At 36.7% G+C, this 24,794-nt stretch overlaps 2 protein-coding genes across 18 annotated transcripts in view; one reads left to right on the top strand and one right to left on the bottom strand.

Moving 5' to 3' along the window:
- The window catches only part of LOC147843368 (uncharacterized), a 413,390-nt gene that overhangs the window by 54,442 nt on the left and 334,154 nt on the right, over positions 1–24,794 (top strand). The window lies entirely within an intron of this gene.
- tmeff2b (transmembrane protein with EGF-like and two follistatin-like domains 2b) overlaps positions 4,044–24,794 on the bottom strand; it is a 127,928-nt gene continuing 107,177 nt past the window's right edge. Inside the window, exons 7-9 of the mRNA XM_087256829.1 lie at positions 21,391–21,514; positions 18,022–18,180; positions 4,044–4,682 (exon numbers count right to left, since the gene is read on the bottom strand). Of these exons, the coding sequence (XP_087112955.1) occupies positions 4,586–4,682; positions 18,022–18,180; positions 21,391–21,514 (380 nt within the window). The 3' untranslated portion in view covers positions 4,044–4,585. The remainder of the gene's footprint in view (positions 4,683–18,021; positions 18,181–21,390; positions 21,515–24,794) is intronic.

Raw genomic sequence — 24,794 nt, forward strand, 5'->3', positions numbered from 1 at the left:
ACTATTAAAATATGAATTTGAAAGATTTGTGAGGGGTGTACTCATATATGCTTAGCACTTTATAGAAACTATACAAAACAATTTTAATATATAGATTATTACATAGATTAAAATATAATTTAAATGTATACATAATTTGTCATACATATTTTATATCAATATAAACAAACATCTTTTTCAAATATATGCATGCATGGGTGTATTTATAAATGCATAATAAATATATATATATATATATATATATATATATATATATATATATATATATATATATATATATGTATATGTATATATATATATATATATATATATATATATATATATATATATGTATATGTATATGTATATGTATGTATATATGTGTGTGTGTGTGTGTGTGTGTGTGTGTGTGTGTGTGTGTGTGTGTGTGTGTGTGCGTTTGCTGTGTGTATTTACTTATTCCAAATTTATTCATTATATCAAAACAAACGTTTATTTTGGATGTGATTTAATTGAGATTAATCTTTGCCCAGCACTAATTAAAAGTTTTGTAGGCATAATAAAGTCTCACGTAAATGACTTGAAAGAGACACTCCCTTGATTCAACACTGCCATCCAGTGGTCATTGATCATAACAACAACAACGAGAATAACAATAATCCTAAAACTCTGACATATTCCCTTTCATGCATCATTTGTAGTTTTATATATCCAAGCTTCCTCTTACACACATACACTCACGCCATTCTGTCTCCCAAGGACTGCTGGATCCGATTCCGCAAGCTAACTTGGGTCACAGAGGGTATTGGTATCAGTTCGACACACACACACATACGCGCACGCACAGTACTTGTTGGCGGTGATTGTATTTGACAGCTCCGAGGCGTAGGAGAGAGCCGGACTGAGGTTGTGACAGCCTCTCTGCTGTCGGATCTTGTGGCAGCATTGATTGCTGGGTAATGGGTGCGGCTCACAGCCATCGACCGGCTGCTGGGCTTCATCCGCCTACAACTCCCTTTGGGCCGAAGGAGGCAGACAGACAGACTTTGCTTTCCTGCTTGTGTCAGATTGTGCTAAGAGAAAACAAGGTGACGAGAAAGGATGCATCTCAGTCCTGAAGCTAATCAGCAGAGAAGTGGCTGCTCCTAAATCTGTTGTAGTATTGATATTTTTGACAAGTGACAAAAAACTTCAAGCGTGGAAGGTTAAACTAATTTGTGAGTGCTGCAGGAAGATTAAGGACGTTTTAGGAAAACTTGCTGAAGAGATCCTTGTCATTTACTAGTTTTAGATCAGCTTTCTTTATAAACGTGTTGCTCTTGGGAAGGTTTTCATCCACTTTGGGGTGATTGTGAGTCTTAGGCCCCGTTTACACTAGTGCGTTTTAGTTTTAAAACGGCGTCCACACTCGTGTTTTACCCAGCATTTCTGAACTGCTCTCCGTCCACACCAAAACGCTGAAAACGCACATCACGTGACCACACAGACACTCTCTGGCAAGCGCTGCAGCCCATTTACCCAGATGAGAGCTCTGCTAGTCGGACTTCTCATCAAGCATCTACCGCTGGATCTAATATCTCACTATATTTATTAAACGGGATATTTCATTTATCTTGTTGTCTTTATCTAACGACATGTTCCCTGACTTTGGTCATTAGAATCTTACTTTTTCTCAGGTAACGTGTTTTGGCTGAGCGCAAAGATAAGTTAATGATTGATGAAACCACGTAGCCTATTATGTATATTGACTGATCGCTTGCCTTTATTTCCTATAATGTAAAAACTTATTGTATGTTATACTTTTATAATGGCCATTATCGATTATTAAAACTGATAGTCAGCAAAAGAGAGGGTGTGTTTCGTATTTTCACTGAAATTGAAAGGAGGCAGTTGTTATCGGCTCCGTTTTGTTATAAATATCCACACAGTGAAGATGACGCTCATATATGCAGCACGACGCCTCAACATTTCTGCTGTCTGTTTAGTTGTTAATATTAAAATAAAAATAGGCAGTTCCTTAAATCATGTATACAATTTATTGTTGAGAAAGTGAAACAACGTAGCCAAGGTGATGTGAATGAAGTTATAAAGTACACTGTTCCCTTTGAAGATTTACCCGTGTCCTCGGTATAGTCTGTTCATATCAAACTGAGAAGAAGAGACTGCAGCCTTGATCAAACATGCGAAGTCTGAACTTACACGTAGAAAATGCAGGACTGAACTGTGTGTGTTAGGCTACTTAATATTCAGGAAAAGCCCCAATCAGAGAGGCGAATGTCAGCAGCCCCGCCTCCGTTTTCAGATGTCTCCGTTTTCCATCATCCACACTGAGACGGAGCAGCAGCGTTTCAGAATGAAAACGGCCTTTCCAACGTTTTCGAAACGCTCCGTTTTCGGCGCTCGAGAACTCCGGCGTAGTGTGGACGGTTGGCGTAACCGTCGCAAAACTTATGCGTTTTCAAACTAAAACGCATTAGTGTAAACGGGGCCTTAATTTGGTCACAATTTTCTCTGTGTTTTAGAAAACGGAATGATTTTTTGTGATGAATCTTATTATGACACAGATTTTTTTACTTTTAAAAAAATAGGAAAAATTGAACGGTACTCTGGGCATATTTACTCTTTCGTAATGTTTTTAGCTATTTTTGTTCCATAGACTTCCATTGTAATGACATTTAGTGATTGCAAAGTCATGACACCATGCGGTCTTGATTGTTGCTGGTTTTCAAAAGGTAAATTTGTCATTTTTACTGTTGATTATTAGTTGCAGTGCAAAAAAAGCTTTGTTTCTGGCTTTTATATGGAGCATAGCATGTGTGTGTGAGAGAGACTTTTGCGCACTTACCTTGAAATGCATTAAATAAAAAATAAGCAGATCTCAGAACAGAGTTGACATAGCAAGCATATTAAATTGGAAACGTTTTTTGCAAAGGCCTATCTAAAGGGTTAATGGTGCCAACTGATAATCAACAGTAAAAATCTGCATCTGTTGTGAAGTAAATTTCATCACGAATGAACTGATTTTCCCGCACGAATGAAGCTAGTAAACTCAATGTTCACTTGTCTATGTACACGCGAATATCGCGATTTATTAGCGCATGCCACGTCTGGTGTTAACACAGCATTAGAATTTGTGATGTCACTGTAAAGGGACAATTAGGGGTAGGATTGGGTGTACCCATTAAAAGCATTGCATGCAGGCCCAGCTTGCACCTGGTCGTGCACCTCCCTCTCCATTTTACAAGTCACCTAGAGTTAAACAGTTCAATTTGACCGTTTTTGAATCCATTCAGCCGATCTCTGGGTCTGGTGGCAGCACTTTTAGGTTAGCCTAGCATAGATGATTGAATCGTATTAGACCATTAGCATCTTGTTCAAAAAATGATAATTTTTCAATTTAAAGCTTGGCTCCACTGTGGTGACGTTGTGTACTAAGACAGACTGAAAATGAGAAGTTTTTTAGACTGAATTGTGTAGATTCAGGCGTAATAATCAAGGGACTTTGTTGCAGTACCATGGCTGCAGCAGGTGCAGTGCTCCTGAAAATCTTGCAACCATGGAGACATTTGTGAAAGACAATTCAGAACTATTTTCATGTGTTGTGTAATATTGCACCGGCTGCAGCCATGGTACAGCAACAAAGATTCTTGATTATTATGTCGGTCTGAGTATACACTTCACTACAGAAGAGTCAAGCTTTAAATAGGAAAACTATCAAAACTCTTTGGTCATTTTTGTTTAATTTTCCACTATTTGAAATGTAGAAACGCAAGCCATTTGTTGACACCAATAACCTATTGATAAGTGAGTCAACACATATCACATGAGTTCAATTTCCAGCTCAAGGTCCTTTGTCGATCCTTCCTCTCTTTCTGCTCCCCTCAGTTTCCTGTCTGGTATCTCCACTGTCTTCTCCATTTAAAGATAAAAATTCAGAAAAATATTAATAAAAGCCATTCAAAAATATTTGTATAGAATTTTAACAAATAAACCTTATTATAATGTGTAACCTGTTTTGTTTTTGCACCTTGGAAATCAAGACATACACACAGTTGCACCAATCACATGATATAAATTATTTATTTACATTACAGTGAATAAAAACCAAAGAAAAAAACATCACAAGTATGTTAACCTATTGGAAATATATAATACATAACCAAAGAGAGCCCCGGAAGGCTTGTTTCTTCTATGACAACAAATACAAGGCAACATGTGGCACACCTCTAGTCATTCATCCACTCATCAATCCATCCATCCATCCGTCCACAAGCACTCGTCTTCTCCAGACTGTTGTAACCCCAGGGAAGAGCTGTTTTTGGCAGTACCCTGACATTTTGATGAAACTGACTGCCTGTTCTCTTTCCCACCGAGTCTCACTCAAGCCTGCAGGCCAGGTGGAAAAACCACCGCAGGCCCGTCCCGTGTGGCTCGTCCCCTTCTTGCGTCCGTTGGGATTTAAGGGACGATCGGCACGCTGCCAGGAGTCCTGCCTCTGTTCTTAACACACCCAGCATCACCTGTCTGGAGGGGTGTGTGATCCCACAATTCCCTGGGGCCTTTCTCTGCTGTCTTTTAGCACATGTCACTCGAAGTTTAAGGTTCGTCAGATGAGTCTGGTGGAGGCCCGCAGGGTGTTTTCAGAGTTGAAATGTGGAACGTTTTGTTTCTGCCGTGCTATCCGATTCCCACGTGGACACCTTCTGTAAACACACACACACACACACAGGATGCTTTTATTTTCCTCACAGTACTATATTATTTAATTAAAACTGGCCATATGACGCTGTTGAATCCTTGTGGTTCATGTATAAGATCTGTTAAAGCTACAAAAGAGATTTATTGTATATTAAAAAACACACATCAATCCAGTCCAGATATTACTGCAGATGTCTAAGTCACAATTTGGATTATTAGCATAAACCACCCAAAGGCATATAAAGAATAAAGAAAATTAGGCTTTAGTGGATTATAGTTTGTGGAGATGCAAAAGCATATTTTATAGAGGACCGTTTCAGTAAACAAAAAAAAAAAAATCTGGCTTTACACTGCAGATCTTGATGATCAATTCCGATTTTGTGACTGTATCTGATTTTTTGCTGACCTGCTTACATCATCTTTTAAAAGTGACTTGTATGCGATCGTCTGCATTTACACTGCAAAGGCGCAATGACCAGGAAAAAAAAGAGCAAGCGCTGACTAACAGCTGATAATTAAAGAGTGCTCTTTTCTCTATTCCTGTATCCAATCTGTTCGCAGCTTTAACAAGCTGTTTTACTATAGTTTATGACAGAAAGGTTCTCATTTGTCCATCTTCTTTTGATATAAAGGCTTTTTTAAACCAGTAGGTGTCTTAATGTAATGTCCATGGCGTGATTTATGCTTGTGATGTAGCTATGCACTAGTTTTATATTAGTATATATTGGTTAAGTGGCGGTGACACAGTAGGTAGTGCTGTCGCCTCACAGCAAGAAGGTCGCTGGTTCGAGCCCCGGCTCAGTTGGCGTTTCTGTGTGGAGTTTGCATGTGTGGAGTATGCATGTGTGTGTGGATCTCTCCCAGAGATGGGTTGCGGCTGAAAGGGTATCCGCTGCGTAAAAAGGTGCTGGATGAGTTGGTTGTTCATTCCGCTGTGGCGACCCCGGATTAATAAAGGGACTAAGCCGTCAAGAAATTGAATGAATGAATGGTTAAGTGGCGGACATGGCGCTCTCTCGCTCTCGTTAACATGCTTAAATACCTGTGCTATATGACAATATAAATGCTGTTTAAAAATATTTTCAGAACACAGAATTTACATTCTAATCAGACATGATAGAATGTGTTAAAAAAAAGGAGCTTTAATATAATATGAGTTGTACTACTTTTCTATTTTAAATCGACAGTTCTAATTATAATGTACAAAATGCACTGATCAAGTGAGATGACGTGGGAGACGGATGGGTATCAGATAGCGACAAACAGGCACTTGCTGTGGTTTAAATTGTCTCATTAACAGCTTCTCTCGTCGCCAGCAGCTCGGCAGGGGAAAGCGTCAAGCTCAGGGAATCTTTATTATATTTTTCCTCGTCGCTTTATTAAATGTCATGTTTTGCATAGGGCAGAATGCGCCGCTGGCTCTTAAATCGGCTCGGAGGCAGCAGGGTTCGCGAGGGACACTGATTCCTGACCAGACCAAAAGCTGTTCCCGTTTTAATTAGTTCCATCCTCGCGCTCCAAACATGGGCTTTTACACAGTGAAGGGAACCTTTAACTTACTGGCTGCGCGGGCTGAGGAAACTAATCACCTACAGGTCTTAAAGCCTTACTTTCTGCACTTAAAATTAACTTATTTTCCTTGCCAGCCAATGGCGGGAGAGAAGATTAACTGCTATAAATATTTCGTTGCAGCTGTGAAAGGGTTTGGTGCCTTATTTTAATTAAAAAGTTTTTAGCTGTTTTACCCCCTTGTGACACTCTGGGGCAGTTTCATACACGATAGAAGACAAATCTTGATTTAGTTTTGTTCAAGCAAAGAGTGTTTTACATTTAGGTCACTGTTCAGAAAAACTTTTAATGTCTTTTATAATTCACCAATAATGTCTCTTATATTCACCAAGCTGCATTTATTTGATCAGAAATGTAAGAATATTAACGGTGTCACGATCCTCCAAATCCTCGTTTGGATAACATTTTCGACTCTAAAGGCACGATTCGATTCGATTTTCAATTATGAATAATTAATTAATTAATTAATTAATGACCAATTAAGATGTAGGTGTTGTCTATCGGATGAACCGTACGTAATACGTACATAGCAGAGCTTGCTAAACTGTTTTTTTTTGTCGACAACACGAAATCCAAAATGCTTACACACCGGTGACTTCATTGAAAGAGGAGAGGGTTTCTGTCGACGGGTCTCCTGCTTCTGCAGTTTAACAAGCACTTCAACAAGCCGTTTTTTTTCCCGCTTGACAAGCCAAGCTGATGTGACATGGGGGCGTGGCAGCATCGACGATTCTATTTTTTGATTCGATAATCGGAATTGAGCATAAATTTCGATCGATTTCGATTAAAAATCGAAATCGTGACACCCCTAAAGAATATTGTAAGAGAAACAGTGTCATTATGAAATATGATTACATTTTAACTGTTTCCTTTTTAAAATATAATTAAAATGCATAATTATTAAGCAATATTTTCAAGTCTTAAGTATAGATTGTTTTTGATGTCATTTATGTTGTGAGAAATTCAGTTGGAGAGCAGGAAGTGATTCTTACATAGGAATCGCTATCAGAACATAAAAAAATGTTTACGTTTTGTGTTGTTTATAATTGTTTAAATCAGCCAAACATTAAACATTGTTTAAATACCAAACAGCTTTTATAGATTTCCAGAAGTTTTTGCTAATAAACGGGGGCAAGCTCAAGAAATGGAAGGCGGCATGTAATAAACTTTTTATTCAGTACATCCACGTGTACAAACTTTATTTTGAATGCGATAATTCGTTTGAAAGCACCAATAAAGATTTTATACAGGCTTAGCTATGCATATAAATATGTCAAATATATTTAAATGTAGTTATTATATATTTATATTAAATAAAAATCATATACAGACACCACCACATTTATACAAAATCCTGGATAATATTAATAATGTACTCTGCCATGTAATCGCTGCAATGAAATCTCCTATGAAATGTCTTTACTGGCGTTTCCGCAGAATAAACAACCATAACATTAACATCGAGATGCACAGTGGCGTTGAATGTGTGTTGTTGGTAAGTTCATCAATCAAACACAAAATTAGACGGATATTATTTTGGAGCTCTTTTGTCCCCTCTTACAAAAATAAATTAATAATAATTAATAATGTAGACTATGCGTCCACATTTTATGCTTTCATCTGTTACTCCGTGATGTCTGGAAGATATCCGCATGGGGGAAAAACTATAGTAATTTCTAATAAACATGTTTTTAAACCACATAGTAATGTGATTAATGTGTACAACTCTGTAAATGAATGCTACAGAAAACTGTAGCATAGTAAACTGTAATAAATACTGTAACGTTAGTGTAAACTGTGGTGTTGAATTTATCACCACAGTTGTATTACAGCAACAATATAATTCCGAAAGTTTAGTAATTCTCTAGTATGCTTCCAAACACTATAGTATTTCATAGTACAGTATCTACCGCCTCGATGACAGGCAAACATAGGTTAGTTCAGTAGAAAACTCCGTTGTCTTCATGATATATCTAAAGATATGTTATATCTCCTTTGCAATATGGTGTAAATCACGAAAATACAGACTTTCCTCTGTCTCCCATTCAGTTTTTCACTTCCTGCCCTCCATCTTTGCACTATTTGTATTTTGTACTGTCTGGAGCCAGCACCTAAGCTTTTCACTCATCATAGCACACGTGCTGCTGATGATGTGACAATAAAAGTGATTTGATTTGATCTGAATTTCACATGTCACCAAAACCACATGATTTCAAACAACCTATAGCGTTCGTTTATAATTAGCATTTTGTCTGATTATAAATGCTTGAAATCATTTTAATTGCTGTCTCCCTCTATTTGTCCATTTTTCAAAACAAAGTAAAAATATAGCTTTAAATTGTCAATGAAAAAAATCCTAATTAAAGACATTTTGGTTGTTCTAATTGTTTAAAAAGACTGTGCTTTTAAAATTGATTGTCATTTTGTTAATCAATTAATCTAATGATAATTAGAAGGATTAATAGAGTAATCATCTCTCTCACTTTCTCTATCTGTCTATTAAAATCCTAGTAGTATCTAAAATCTCAATGTTTAATCCAAATCAATAAGTCCATCAATTATTCTGATTATTCATTATAGTCCTCATTTGCAATTCACCACAGTTTATCCACGATAAAAGTATAGATAGATAGATAGATAGATAGATAGATAGATAGATAGATAGATAGATAGATAGATAGATAGATAGATAGATATAGATAGATATAGATAGATAGATAGATAGATAGATAGATAGATAGATAGATATAGATAGATAGATAGATATAGATAGATAGATAGATAGATAGATAGATAGATAGATAGATAGATAGATAGATAGATAGATAGATAGATAGTCAGCATTTGAAGTGGATCAAAACTGTTCATTAAAGTTGTGCTAAAGTTGTGTTATTGAACAACACAATCTTGTCTTAGGACATGTTTAAAACATGTTTTGATCCACTTCAAATGTTGACTACTATATTTATACTAGCTTTAGGATAAAAATAATTATTTAAAAAATTGTCAATAGTATGGTATGTTTCTATAGATTTGGTGAAGTTTATTTATTGGTTTAATTTATTTTAAATAACTAAATTTGCTACATATCCATTTGATCTAGAAAAGGTAATAATTAGGCTGATATTTTTTGTTTGTTTATTAAAATTGTATCCTTTTTTAAGTATATATATATATATAGTTTCTTATCTCATTTTGTGTACCAAATACTATGGCACATGCAATTTGTCACATAAAAAAGGGTAGATTTTAGATAAACAAACTAAAAGATTGTCTGTCTAATTATTACTTTTTCTAGATCAAATGGATGTGGAGCAAATCTCAAATTTTGAAATACCTTGATAGTCAAATAACACTAATGATAATCAAACACAAGCACAATACATATTTGCATCCACACCAGCAGATGATAATTTTGTGTTCATTCTAAGTGCGGGCTGCTTTACATGCTTGAACTCTTTAATGTCAGCTGGATATTGATTGGCTGTCAATGTGTGTGTCTTCGTTAGCCAGGCAATTTGTTCTGAAAGTGATTCCATTAATGCTGTGCCATTATCATTACAGAAGTGGTCTTTTTTTATATCACAATGACTCCAAATCTTTTAAGGAAATTTTATATTATTAAAAAAAAGTGCAAATAAACAACAGATTGTCTAAATACATTAATACATCATACAAACTAATACTCATTTGTAAAATTATGTTTTTCAGCCTGATCTCACAAGAAAACGTAAGTATTTTACGTTTTGTCAGTTTAGTGGCTAATTCGTACAAATTTAGTCGTAATGTAATGTGTATTCATATAGTGCATTTATTGTGTATGGCCATATACCCAAAGCGCTTCACAATCATGAGGGGGTCTCTCCACACCACCACCAGTGTGCAGCGTCCACTTAAGGCCCGTGCACACCGAGACATTTTTTGCTCATGTTTTCCGTCGACGTTTAACGCCTCACAACAGGGTTACACCCCTACTCTTTACGAGAAGTGGCATGGTGATTTTTAATAACCACAAAGAGTCAGGACCTCGGTTTAATGTCTCATCCGAAAGACGGCGCCCACTGACAGGGTAGTGTCCCCTTCACTTTTAGTGGGGCATTAGGACTCACACAGACCACAGGTTGAGCACCCCCTGCTGGCCTCTCTAACTCCACTTCCAACAGCAACCTAATTTTCCCATCTGGTCTCCCATCCTGGTACTGACCAGGCTCAGCCCTGCTTAGCTTCAGTGAGTGAGCTTCAGTGCGTGATATGGCTGTGGCCGACCAGCTGGTCTTCGCAGCTTTAAAATGCCCCAGTGTCCCTGTATCTGTGTTTACACTCAGTAAACAGCGGTGAGTTCGGTGAACCTTCACGGCCAATCACAGTCATTTCTGTTGAGCACGTGAACACAACGGCTAATCAGTGCTGTTCGGGAACAAGCTCAACTGCGCTCAAATGTTAGTGGCAAATTGTCATTTTTGAAATTTAAGTATCGATTGATACGAAATTCCAGTATCGAGACAACCCTAGCTCCTTTATGACTGATATTTATCACATTTTCACTTAAAAAAACTAATTTTAAAAATGAGTTTTAGTTTGCATGATGCATTAATCTATTTAGACATTCTGTTGTTGTTATTCACACTTTTTTCCCAAATTATATACGTTTTTCTTAAAAGATTTGGCGTCAGTGTGATATTAAAAAGACCACTGCTGTAATGGTAATGGCACACAGGGCTCGAAATTGCGACCATTTTGGTCTCATATGCGCCTGAAATTTTATCTATGCGACCTCAAAATATATTTAGGAGCATTTGTGCGAGTGCATAAAATTGTTGTGTGCGACCAGTTTTTACTGTAAAATGTTCACCATATGCGCGCATTTAGGAGGCATTTACGCAGAATGCATCTTTGCACTTGAAACGCAAAATGCAGCGTTCAGGAATAGTTTAAAACAGTTGTCAAATCAATTTGCTGCAGTAAACAAATCCCGCAATGCTTTCCCCTTCTTCGGGCTGAAGATGAGAATGAAAATAACACTGACAGATTTTGTTTTAGAAACCATATAAAGTTACAAATAATGACACATCTGATAAGTGATCATTTGGTAAATTTTAATCCATTTACTCTTTTCGAAGAATGGATAAAAGACTTCCATTGGCTTCAAGTCCGCTACGAAAAGTCTGTTGGATGGAATTTTCAGCTACATCTTGCATGAGAAGTTGTTTAATCCTTCATTTAATCGCCATATGCTGTCCGCTGTGCAAGTGGCAGCTATGTAAAATTTAACACCACGTATACCATCGCAAACAGGCTTGCACTGAGTAAAGTAATACCGCTATATATATATATATATATATATATATATATATATATATATATATATATATATATATATATATATATATATATATATATATATATAATTTTTTTTTTTTTTTGCTTGTTAGCTTAATTAGTGTTGATTACAAATGCAATAAATCTGTTGCAACTAAATTTTGACTGATGCACCTGCATTTTTTAGGTTAGGAGCACCGTTGCTACCAAGCGAAAAGGTTAATTTCAAGCCCTGGCACAGCATCTATGGAACCGCTTTCAGAACAAATTGCCTGGCTAGTGTAGACACACACATTGACAGCCAATAAAATAGTGCTCAAATGTTACCAGGAAATGGACTCTTTAAAAATGCCATGTGATTGGAACCGAATTCCAGTATTGTGACAGCCCAAAGGGGCACAATAGCATTCCATTATTAATTACTAAATATTACTAAGGATGGCCTAACTTTTTTTTCCCATTCATGTTTCAGTTTCACACCAATCTTTATTATGACAACACTTTAACCCAGTTGTTCACCCTCTGAAGTTGTAAAAGCAAAAGTTATCCCCAAAAAAGCTGCACTTTAAATCCCTGCGACCCACTTTCGCAGCATGTTCAGTCTGTTTGGCAAATCTTTGGCTGTCTTTAATCAATAAACCCTCTGCTTCAGAATCCTACAGGGCTACTTTTGGAGAGTTATATTAAATTGACTGTAGTCGAAGGCCATTTGTGCTGATTATATGAAAGAAAGTGGCAATTTCCCCCCGGGGACCAAACACTGAGGGCAACGGAGCTATTATGACATCATAGTCCATTCCACAGCTCTAGTCGTCCCTGGGAGCCTCGTTACAGGACAAACCGACAATCAAAACATGACCGTTGCACATTGGACACCTCAGAAAGCATGCTTACAGGTGAAATGGAGGAAAAACAGACGGACTGTACACTTTTAAAAGGTCAAAGAGTCGGAATGAGCGCTCATCAGAGAGTGCTTGATTTCCTTCCCCGCTCTTTGTATTTACAATCTCCCCCGAACCACTACTTTTGCTTGCTCCCTGTCGCTCTCAAACTCTGCATGCAATGCGGTGACACAGAATCATTACAATCACCTAATCACTGCGCGCCCTTGCAGGAGTGTGTTTGATTAAACGTGTGCTTCAGTCGGAGCATCTCTGATTAGCTGGATGGAACGACAGAGAGAGTAAGAGGCAGACAGACAGGAGAGACTGAGACAGGGATTCCGAAAATTAAAGGGACGAAAGAGAGAGGAGAGGAGACTGATAAGAGGAAGACCTTCCCAAGTCAGTGCTGCAGTTAGAAAGTAGGTTGCTATAGAAACCGGTGGCAGGCTGTAAGGTGAAGAAGGCACTGCAGAGTAAATGAGCACCCCGATCAATCTGAGACCCCGCACCTCTCTCTTCATGAATATGCATGTGTATGTTGGTTTTCATTATTAAAATGGGTATTTCAATTATGATTTTACAGATTTTACATTTAGGTGGCATGGATTGCATTGTTGTCAATATGTATAGTTGTTCTCTGATAATTACATAGTAAGTATGTGGTTAAGGTGGGTTCAAAAAATCTCCAGAAATGGTTTTATATGCTCATTTGCAACCACAGGAATAATCCCTAAAGTTAAAAGTTTTATTTTGACCCTATTTGGAATGGTCATGAATATTAATGAGCTTTGCTTTGATGCTCTGCAGCTTATGCCTGTGCCTGCTTGCTCGCTCACTCACAAATGCACACACACACACACACACACACACACACACACACACACACACACACACACACACACACACACACACACACACACATACCGTGACATATTTGGAAATACATGTAAAATAATCGTTTTTTATTTGTCAAAATAGTAGATGTCTTAAATTAGTAATTTCAACTGGTGGAGAAGATGATCACAGGTAGGCATTAGGTTGTTATTCTGAAATAACAACCCCTAAATAATGCAGGCTCATCCAGGAACTTTAAACCACCTTGAATATGTTCAAAACCATATACTTAGATCCACGTTTCTGCAAAATTGTTTATACGTGAAAAAAAACAATTGATACGTGTTGAATTTAAATGAATTAAATTTAGCAATTTGTTTGTTTAAACTCAGTCCAAATAATTGTTTAAAATTTAGTAACTTCATGGAGTCATCTTTGAATATTTTTTTTCTGTGTGGGATTTAAAGGAGCTTGAGGAAACAATGGAGTTCGAGGCTCACTGTATACCATGTACTGAAACACTTCATGGTTGTTTGAGTGTACATCGGGTATTGCAATACTTAAATATTTCATATGTTATGATTATTTTTCCCTTCCTATGCCTTCCACTTTTGCTGTATTTCTTGTCGGGCTGGAAAAAATGTTCTTTTGATTGATCCTACAAAACATCCAATTATATATGTCTTGCTCAGTGTGGGTTTGCTTGTTCAAACTACTTATTGTTGTAATTGCCAGCTGTGTTTTCTTCGCTGGAGATTACTTCTAGTATTTCTACTGAACTACAACTCCCAGAAATCTTTGCGCACATCAACCCCTGCCACAGCTGACAATACTCTGGACACTCAGTCACAGACACAGCTGTAGCTCATCTCCACTGATTACATGAACTATATACCACTCACTTTCACACTTTGCTGAGTCTTGTTGCTCCCATCAACATTAGGAAGTGTTTCTCCTGTTTGTCTTGCCGTGATTTATATCAAACATCTTTAACATTTTGATTCTTTGCCGCCTAGCCTGACCTTTCAACCTGTATTTTTGACTGTTTATTAGATTACCTTTTACCTTTATGCTCCTGTTTTGACCATTGCGTCCACTACTTCTCTTTAATAAAACTGCATGTGGATCCACACGTCCGTTGTCCAGCTTCCGCTTCATAACACTTATTTAAAAACCAGCTAAATCAACACAATTCTTGAGTTGTTTTTGGGATAACCTAATTGTTTTATGTTCAATAAAATTTAATTTGTAAAAACCATTCAGTTAACTTAACAAATTTTTGTTGGGACGATATGAAGACATTGTGGGGAAGCCAGCATTTATTTCAGTGTTAATTGCAATTAGATTTTACAGAATGTACATGAATAAGCTTATTTGTTGGGAAACTGGATGAAACTTCACTTCATGTTTGTTCAGATCAAAATATGACTTTACCTTCACAAAACACTCTGTGCAGAATTTACATTTATAAGCTTACTTTGTCAGGCAACTGCATGCCATATTATTTATTTATGTAAGCTTCACATTTAGACCGAGCTGAGAAGCTGTTATTGACTCAATCAGACAATCAAGAAAATCACACTGTCCTTCTCTGCAGCAGAAAAACAAAGCTGTTGAATTGTGAATAAATTATACACCGAAACAGTGTGCAGTGCGACATTACAGGAACACTTCCATCCCATTATAATCAGTAAAGTTGTCACCGAAGACATACTCTTGTGTTTCTGTAGAGATGCAGTTAATACATTAATATACAGCTAAGTGTATTTGGATATCTTAAACCGATAGTTCACCCAAAAGTGAATCATTTACTGGCGTAGTACTTGTTTTGTTCTACACCCAAACAGATTTATTTTTTAAATATCATGTGCTGTGTTCTTCCGTATAACCATGTTGAATAGAGCTTTTTAAAAGGCTGCATCAGTAGTAAAGAATGCTCCAATGTGGCATGTGTCAAGGGTTCTGGAAATTGAACGTATTATCTAGAGAAAATCTTGACCTTGGTCTTGTCCATACAACTTTGACTCACCCAAAAACAGCGGCACTAATAGAGTCAAAAAACTCAATGTAAACAAGTTGTGAAGAATCAAAACCAATAGAAACGTGACTCAAAATACAATCCATTTACAATCGTCTCTGAGATGATTGTGCCTGACACCACAACTGGATACTGTATTATGTTCATCTGACAACTGGAGTTCTGTTGCAAAGATATTCAGCTCAGGAAGGGAACTACATATAAGCTTTTCTAATTGACATATTTTTATATTTATCAGGGTTTGATTTAATATTGATTTGTCGCATTTGAGTCACAAATGATCTGTGATGCACAAGAGGAGTATACATCTAAAAAGATAATAATTCTCCCTTTTTTTTCATACACCCCAGAACATATTTTTAAGCTTAATAGTAAATATGATAACAAATTGATTCTTTTTATGTTATGCAAACTACAAAATACAGTATATAATGCTTTAGAGTAGGGGTTCTCAACCTTTTTCACTTCAGGGCCCACTTCTTGCTCTCATTAAATTTTGAAGGCCCACCTGTCTGAATTTTTTTTTAAATTGTCTGTATGAAATGCTCATTTAAACCTTTATTTATTAACATACTTATAACACACACACACACACACACACACACACACACACACACACACACACACACACACACACACACACACACACACACAGTTAAAGTCAGAATTATTAGCCCCCCTGTTTAATTTTTCCCCATTTTCTGTTTAATGGAGAGCAGATTTTTTTTGAACACATTTCTAAACATAAAAGTTTTAATAACTCATTAATAACTGATTTATTTTATCTTTGCCATGATGACAGTAAATAATATTTTGCTAGATATTTTTCAATACACTTCTATACAGCTTAAAGTGACTTTTAAAGGCTTAACTAGGTTAATTAGGTTAACTAGGCAGGTTAGGGTAATTAAGCAAGGTATTGCATAATGATGGTTTGTTCTGTAGTCTATCGGGAAAAAAAATAGCTTAAAGAGGCTAATAATTTTTTCCCTAAAATGGTTTTTAAAAAATTAAAAACTGCTGTTTATTCTAGCCGAAAAAAACAAAACAAATTAGACTGTCTCCAGAAGAAAAAAATATTATCAGACATACTGTGCAAATTTCCTTGCTCTGTTAAATATCATTTGGGAAATATTTAAAGAAAAAAAAAATAAATATATATATATATATATATATATATATATATATATATATATATATATATATATATATATATATATATATATATATATATATATATATATATATATATATATATATATATATATATTGTATATAATATGTGCCTTCTGTTATTTGTATATGGGAGATTGCAGGGAGATTGCAAAAGACCAGCTTCTGCTTTAACTGAACAGCCCCTTTCACACAGTGATACCGGTTATATCAGGACAATTTCCACGTGAAAATGACTATTGCATGTACTGTAATGTAACGTTTGCAGCACGGGATGGGCATCATTCACTGATGAACATTTGAATCATTCATATTTTTAAAAGCGCAAAAAAGTGCATGTGGTGTATGTGTGCTTAGCCTCAGACAGGCTCGGAGACGAGCAGAGCACAAACACATCTATCGCCATCTTAATGTGAGCGCTTTAATGGTGAAATACATGCACATTTGTGTCAGAGCGCTGTGCTTAGTGAAATTTCATTTTAACCTTCAGTTGTGTAATAAAATCAGAGCTGCACTGCTTTTGAAGTGACAACACGCAATATCCTGCTGCCGCCTGCTTTTATCATTAATCAAAAAAAAAAGGAGAAAATCCCTCACTGCTCTTGACTGAAGAGTTTTGTAGCTAAAGTGTTTTTCTTACAGTGAAGGTGCTTAAAGCAGTTTAAACATAACAGATTTAATAACTTATTTCTAATAACTGATTTCTTTTATCTTTGCTGTCATGACAGTACAGATTTTACTAGATATTTTTCAAGATACTAGTATTCAGCTTGAAGTGACATTCAAAGGCTTGATTAGTGTAATTAGGCAAGTCATTGTATAGCAATATTTTTTTCTGCCGTAAAATCAAACATATATATTGTATAAAGGGGCTAATACTATTGAGCTATTAAAATAGATTTCAAAATATTTAAACCTGCTTTTATTCTAGCCGTAATAAAACAAATAAGTCTTTCTCCAGAAGAAAAAATATTATAGGAAATACTTTGTAAAATATTTCTGTTAAACATAATTTGGGAAATATTTATATATGTGTGTGTGTGTGTATATATATATATATATATATATATATATATATATATATATATATATATATATATATATATATATATATATATATATATATATATATAATTTACAGAAGGGTGAATAATTTTGACTTCAACTAATAATCGTTTTGAATAATCGTGATTACAATTATGACCATGATTATGCTTTTTACCATAATCTAGCAGCCCTAATGTCTACTATTAAATATCTACTATTCAAAAATATTCAGACAAATGCAAAACCTGTTATTAAAACTATTATGTTTAGAAATGTTTACAAAATTTTTTCTATATGTGTAATTGAGGGAAACAATTATACTGGGTGGCTAATAATTCAGGTGGGCTAATAATTCTGACTTTAACTGTGTGTATTTAAATAATAACATTTCCAAGTGGTCTCACATTTTTCCCCCACAGCTGTAGATATTTTTTCCTCCGATTGTGTAATGATATATGAATTATCAGTGGTTTTGCTCACCGTGTGATGCAGAGCACTACGAGGCAGATAATCGCCACTTGGAGCGCTCCAATGATGGACGCGATCAAAACATAACGCAGTTTTCCAGAGCCAGGTACCACGTACATCACATTATAATCCTTCCTGTCACACTGAGGCCCGATGAAGCCAGAATGACAACTGCAAAACACACACAAGATCAAATATTAGTTTACAGCAAAAAAAAAAAAAAAAGATGGACGGACCATAATCAATAGACTCTGGGCAAGTGTGTGTCGGTGTGATAATAGAGGGCAGTGAAAGTGTGCACGTAATCACATGGTAGCAAGACGTTGATGCCACTGTTTGCGGATAATTACTAGGCATTCAGTGTTTATAGGTGCAAAAAAAAAGCTGTGTTAGTGTGTGTGTGGGGTGGGAGTGAGTGTGCAGCAGGGAGCTGATGCACACTGGGAAAAACATAGTCTTGTTTAATTAGAGCCTCGACCTCTCGGAGGAGGCGGTTAAAGGGACACCTGCCAGACGACACACACACATACACACACACACACACACACACACACACACACACACACACACACACACACACACACACACACACACACACACACACACACACAGCTGGCAGGAGGAGTGAGTCATCTTTTAGGAGGAGGCACACACAATATCAGTTCTCTTCTCTTTTCTTCATACTTTTTTCTTTCACATCTTTCATCATTTTCTCTCATTTCTCGTTTCTCTCCTAATTTTGTCTTCTCTGTGCGTCTCCCAAATTGATCTCACGCTGTCCATTAAGGCGAGACACTGCAGGCCAAAACACGCTTGTTTTTATGCATCTGTCCATTTTTAGATTTTTGCCTTTTTTTTTGGGTCTAGTGTAAAGAAAATATCCGAAATACATTTGAAAGCATTTCCTTTTTCAATTTATGTTTATAAATTTCAAATTACAATACACATTTTTAAATAATTCCCATTTTATAATTTAATAATTATAATTTATTTATTCATTTTCTTTTCACCTTAGTCCCTTTAATAATCAAAGGCTGCGGAATGAACCGCCAACTATTCCAGTATATGTTTTACGTAGCGGATGCTCTTTCAGCCACAACCCAGTATTGGGAAACACCCATACACACTCATTTGCACACACTACGACCAATTTAGTTTATTCAATTTACCTCTAGCGCATGTTTTTGGACTGTGGGGAAAACCGGAGCACCTGAAGGAAACCCATGCGAAGACTAGGAGAACATGCAAACTCTACACAGAAATGCCATCTGACACATCCGGGACTTGAACCAGCGACCTTCTTGCTGTGAGGGGACAGTAGCCCCTTTCACACATACATACCTTTCCGGAAAATTGCCGGCAATTTTCCAGAAAGGTTGTATGTGTGAACAGGTCCTTTTTGAAAATACCGGTAAATTCATTCTGGCTATTTTCCGGAAAGAGAAGTTGTAACATTACCGGCAATTTGCCGGAATGCTGCGCTGTGTGAATGCAGAAGGAAGATTGCCGTAATAAGCGCGTGCACGTCTAGAACGTGCTGACGTGAGACGTCTGCTTTAGCCAATCACAACAGTCAGACGCATTTACGTCCGCGCGGTTTGTGAGAATAAAAGCCTTTGAATATTTTTCCAGACACATTTAGCTGCTAGAAGTTAGTCAGATCACGTTTATATGTTCTTCTTAATGCCAACTGTGTAAATAATCATCGATGAGATGCTTATGATAAGCCGTTGTTTTTGTTTACCTTCAAGCTTTGCGTGTGCCTGTGAAACAGCCTGTGAGCGCCTGCACACGCACATATTATGAACATCTCGACATGCGAAAGTGATCCTGCGAAACAATATTGATCATCCACAGAGTTTGTAATTTAGTCAAATGTTTACAAATACAAGCGCAGCCATTTAAAGCTCATTTGTGGTGAATGATGTCAGAATTTACCGGTATTTTGGAATGGATGTGTGAATGCTCTTTTCCGGAAAATTTCCGTAACGTCCTCGCCTGGTGAACAGCGCTTTTTTGAATATACCGGTAAAGTCGTTCCGGAAATTTTCCAGATATTTACCGGTATCACTGTGTGAAAGGGGCTAGTGCTAACCACTGAGCCACTGAGCCATCTCGGATTCCTAAAATCCCCTTGTAAAAAGTTTTGACTCTAATACATCCAAAAATCAAACGAGCATTTTGAATCTGACGTCATCCAGTTCTCAGATTTTAGTACTACACTGAAAAAAAGTATGCTTTGAACCAACTTGAACCAACAAAATATACTGTAATTTGTTACAGCTACAATGTTTTTCTCTCAAAGTATCATTGCCACAGCCATATCACCCTACAGCCCTAGAGTGGTTACTCACTGAAGCTAATCAGGTCTGAGCCTGGCCAGTACATGGATGGGAGAGCACATGAGACAACTAGGTTGCTGTTGGAAGTGGTGTTGTTTAGGCCAGCAGGGGCGCTCAACCTGCTGTCTGTGTGAGTCCTAATGCCCCAGTATAGTGAAGGGGACTCTATAATCTATATATATATACTCTATAATCAATGAGCGCCATCTTTCAGATGAGACATTAAACCGAGGTCCTTTCTGGTCCTCGTTAATCCAATGATTCTCTGTTGTCATTAAAAATACGATAATGTTTATATATATTTAATGTTTTACATAAGCAGTACCTTTTTTTTCATGTGGTCATATAACTTGAAAACTGCTGGATTCAATTAAAAATATGAATTTAAAAAAAAACTAGTTTTTTTTGTGTTAAGGCAAATTGAATATAATAGGTTAAATCTTAAAGCTATTATTTATCACTTAATCCAATATAAAAGTGTACTTTTGAATAACACTGTAGTATTCCATTTTTCAGTGTAGAAATAAATGCAAACCATTGCAGTATTATATTAATTGATGATGTCTTTTTGCATTTTAAAACGACATTAAATGTCCCGTCAAGTTAAAATAAAACACTTCAGATGGTAGTTTCAGTCTGTTTGTTTTAGGGATATCTATTAGCTAGTGTTCTTTGAAACAGTTACAAAATTTAGGAAATATTAAGTGAAGTTTTCTAAACTAATTTTGAGAGGAGCATGTGATATGATTGATCACGGCTGGTCTCTCATCTGTAATCAGTAATAATCCAATCAGATTAATCCAAGCTTACAATAAATAGAGAGAATTTCTTCGTTTTGGAACAACCCCCCCGAAATAAAAAATACACATTTCAAAGAACTTCATGGGACCTTTAAAAAAAAACCTGTAACCAAAAATGTGACATTTTTATTTAATCAATCAGCAACTGTTATTTTTGTCACCTGCAGTGTGTTGCTGTAAAGAGTCTGTGGGTGGGTTTGATAGGTGAGTTTGATAGGTTGTCTCTACAGTCTGGTTACCTGCAGGTGGGGGGTGACAGGTTGCTAGGATACTCGCACTCTCCATGGACACAGTAGTCCTTGTAGCGCTCTGGACAGGGGATGTAAAGACCCCACGGTACCTCGCTCACCTGGTCTTTCTCCTCTAAACACACAGAAAAAGAAAGGCGGTTATAGTATGCAATGGAGTTTATGTTTTCAAGTTGTTGTGAATGGCCCGTTTGTGCGGTCTTTAATGAGATTATGAAAATGGTGTGAAGATAGTGGAGGAAGATAAAATGAGCCTCTGCTGACATGTTGAGTGGTTTGCGCGGTGGCAAATTAACACCCACCATCAGCCAAATACAGGTGTGTTTTTGCAGTCTCAGACAAATGGGTTCTAACAATGAGACACGCTTGTCACTACAAGTTTGTTTGGTAGCCAATCATAAAGAAATGGTTAGAAGGCTGATAATATTGACTTTAAAAATAGTTTAAAACATACATTTAAGCCAAACTAAAAGAAATAAGATGTTTTGCAGAAAAAATATATACAATAGTAAAAAGAAAATCTGAATTTTTTTCTAATTATTAAAAAAAGTTAAGAGGCTAATAATAATGACCTTAATTATAGTAAAAAAATATATAATAATAACCATAAAATAATAATAAAATAAAATAATAATAAACTGGTCTAATTCAAACCAAACAAATAGAAACTAGACTTTCTCCTGGTTTTTATTTATTTACTTTTTTGGTTTTTAAAAAATAAACATTTTGAGTTTTATAAACTCACCAGCCACTTTATTAGGTACACCTGTCCAACTGCTCGTTAACGCAAATTTCAAATCAGCCAATCACATGAAAGCAACTTAATGTATTTAGGCATGTAGATATAGGCAAGACGGTCTGCTGCAGTTCTAACAGAGCATCAGAATGGGGTAGAAAGATGATTTAAGTGACGTTGAATGTGGCATGGTTGTTGGTGCCAGACTGGTCTGAGTATTTCAGAAACTGCTGATCTACTGGAATTTTCTCGCACAACCATCTCTAGGGTTTACAGAAAATGGTCTGAAAACGAAAAAAAATCTCCAGTGTGCTGCAGTTCTGTGGGCACAATTGCATTGTTGATGCCAGAGACGACAGAAAAATGGCCAGCAGACTGGTTCGAGCTGATAGAAAGGCAACAGTAACTCAAATAACCACCTTGGTATAACCGAAGTATGCAGAAGAGCATCTCTGAATGCACAACACGTCTAACCTTGGAGTGCATGGGCTACAGCAGCATAAGAGCACACAGGGTGCCACACCTGTCAGCTAAGAACAGGAAACTGAGGCTACAATTCACACAGGCTCACCAAAATTGGACAATAGAAGATTGGAAAAACGTTGCCCGGTCTGATAAGTTTTGATTTCTGCTGCGACATTCGGATGGTACGGTCAGAATTTGGCATCAACAACATGAAAGCATGGATCCATTCTGCCTTGTATTAACGGTTCAGGCTGGTGGTGGTTTAATAGTGTGGGGGGATGTTTTCTTGACACACTTTGGGCCCTTTACTACCAATTGAGCATCATGTCAATGTCACAGCCTACCCAAGTATTATTGCTGACCATGTCCATTCCTGTATGAACACAGTGTACCTATTTTCTGATGGCTACTTCCAGCAGGATAACAAGTCATGTCATAAAGCGTGACTCATCTCAGACTGGTTTCTTGAACATGACAATGGGTTCACTGTAGTCAAATGGCCTCCACAGTCACCAGATCTCAATCCAATAGAGCATCTTCGGGATGTGGCGGAACGGGAGATTCGCATCATGAATGTGCAGCCGACAAATCTGCAGCAACTGCGTGATGATATCATGTCAATATGGACAAAAATCTCACAGGAATATTTCCAGTACCTTGTTAAATCTATGCCATGAAGGATTAAGGCAGTTCTAAAGGCAAAAAAGGCTCCAATATGGTACTAGTAAGGTGTACATAATAAAGTGGTCTGAGTGTATGTGTTCCTGTGTTAGTCTGTGCATTTTTGTGTGTGGAAATATATGTTTGGAATTTACATTATGTGTTTGATTGATCTCCACTTAAGCAGCATTTACTGTACGTACACCAATCTTAACATTTCTCTTATTTATGCACTGTTCTACGCCATTTTGTTGCATAAATAGTGTAAGTAGCGTGTTCACACTGAAAACTTAAAAAATAATAAGTGCACTTTAATTACCCGGATGATGCACTCATTCATCCGGTAAACTGAAGTGTGTAATGATGGACACTTCACACACTCAATGACTGCAGGTTTGCTGACGTAGCGGAAGAGGCGGAGCTATCGGGTGCACATGTTGGATAACTTTATTTATTTTGGATTGTGAAAGCAAAATTCTCCTATGAGGGTGATTATAGCGCCTCCCGATGGAGAATGCTGTTATACTCATGGCAGGTATAATTTGATAGTCTGGTCATTTATTTCACTAATTTGGCAACCGCCAAACGTCATCACAAAAACGGGTTGAATTTCCGATTAGTAAAAAAACATAAGTGCTCCATTTGGGACGACACTACATACATGTACTATGCTGTTGAGTGTGTAAGTGCATAGTGTATAGTGTGCCATTTGGGAAGCAGCTTTAATATAGTATCTTATACTTTGTTTTCACAGAGGGATTTATTCATACACAATGTGCGTAATTATATACATTTTACTTTGCTGTCCGCTAGTACAGTAATTACGGAGCAAAGAGATTCCCAAAATCACCTCTGTAAAAGCCTTACACTCGTAACATATATTTAAAACTTTACTTTATCCAATGTTTACACTGTTTGTGCTTGAAATGTATGCAAATTAGTGCATATTTAATATAAAAAGCCTCATTTGCATATTTAAATATAACATTTCTTGTCTTATAGCAGCAAGAGCTATGTTTAATCTTTAAACGGTGTCTAATGTGTGTGTGTGTGTGAGAGAGAGAGCATTTGAAGGGTACGCGTGTAAGTCAATGGAGGGATCAATGCTACAGCAGTGACACCACACCCTCCCTCTGTTTACTCAATTAATCACCATCTTTCTTTCTGTTCTTCTGTATCTCTGGCAGTGTCTGTGAAGCAGGTCACAGCACTCAGTCAAACTGTCACACACACTGGGAGGTTTTAGTGTATGGTGGCCTGTTCAGGACACAGAAAGCAGGCTGGTTCTCCAGAGACCCACTGCTTTTTAATGTGCTCCATCACACTGTTCTGTTCATCAGGAGCGGAGCAATATTTTGTTTTTAGAGAGGGTAATATTTATGGAGTTTATTTTATTATTTATAATAGCAATTAACTCTTTTAGTGCATTTGACATTAGAAGTACTTCAAAGTGAAATCCCTATTTGGCTTTTCAAGAATTTATAAGTCAGAATTCAGCTTATTAATGTACTGTATTAATGTCAATTAATATTGC

Source organism: Danio rerio, chromosome 6 (assembly GCF_052040795.2).
Source record: "Danio rerio strain M-AB ecotype USA chromosome 6, GRCz13ab, whole genome shotgun sequence".
NCBI classification, from domain to species: domain Eukaryota; kingdom Metazoa; phylum Chordata; class Actinopteri; order Cypriniformes; family Danionidae; genus Danio; species Danio rerio.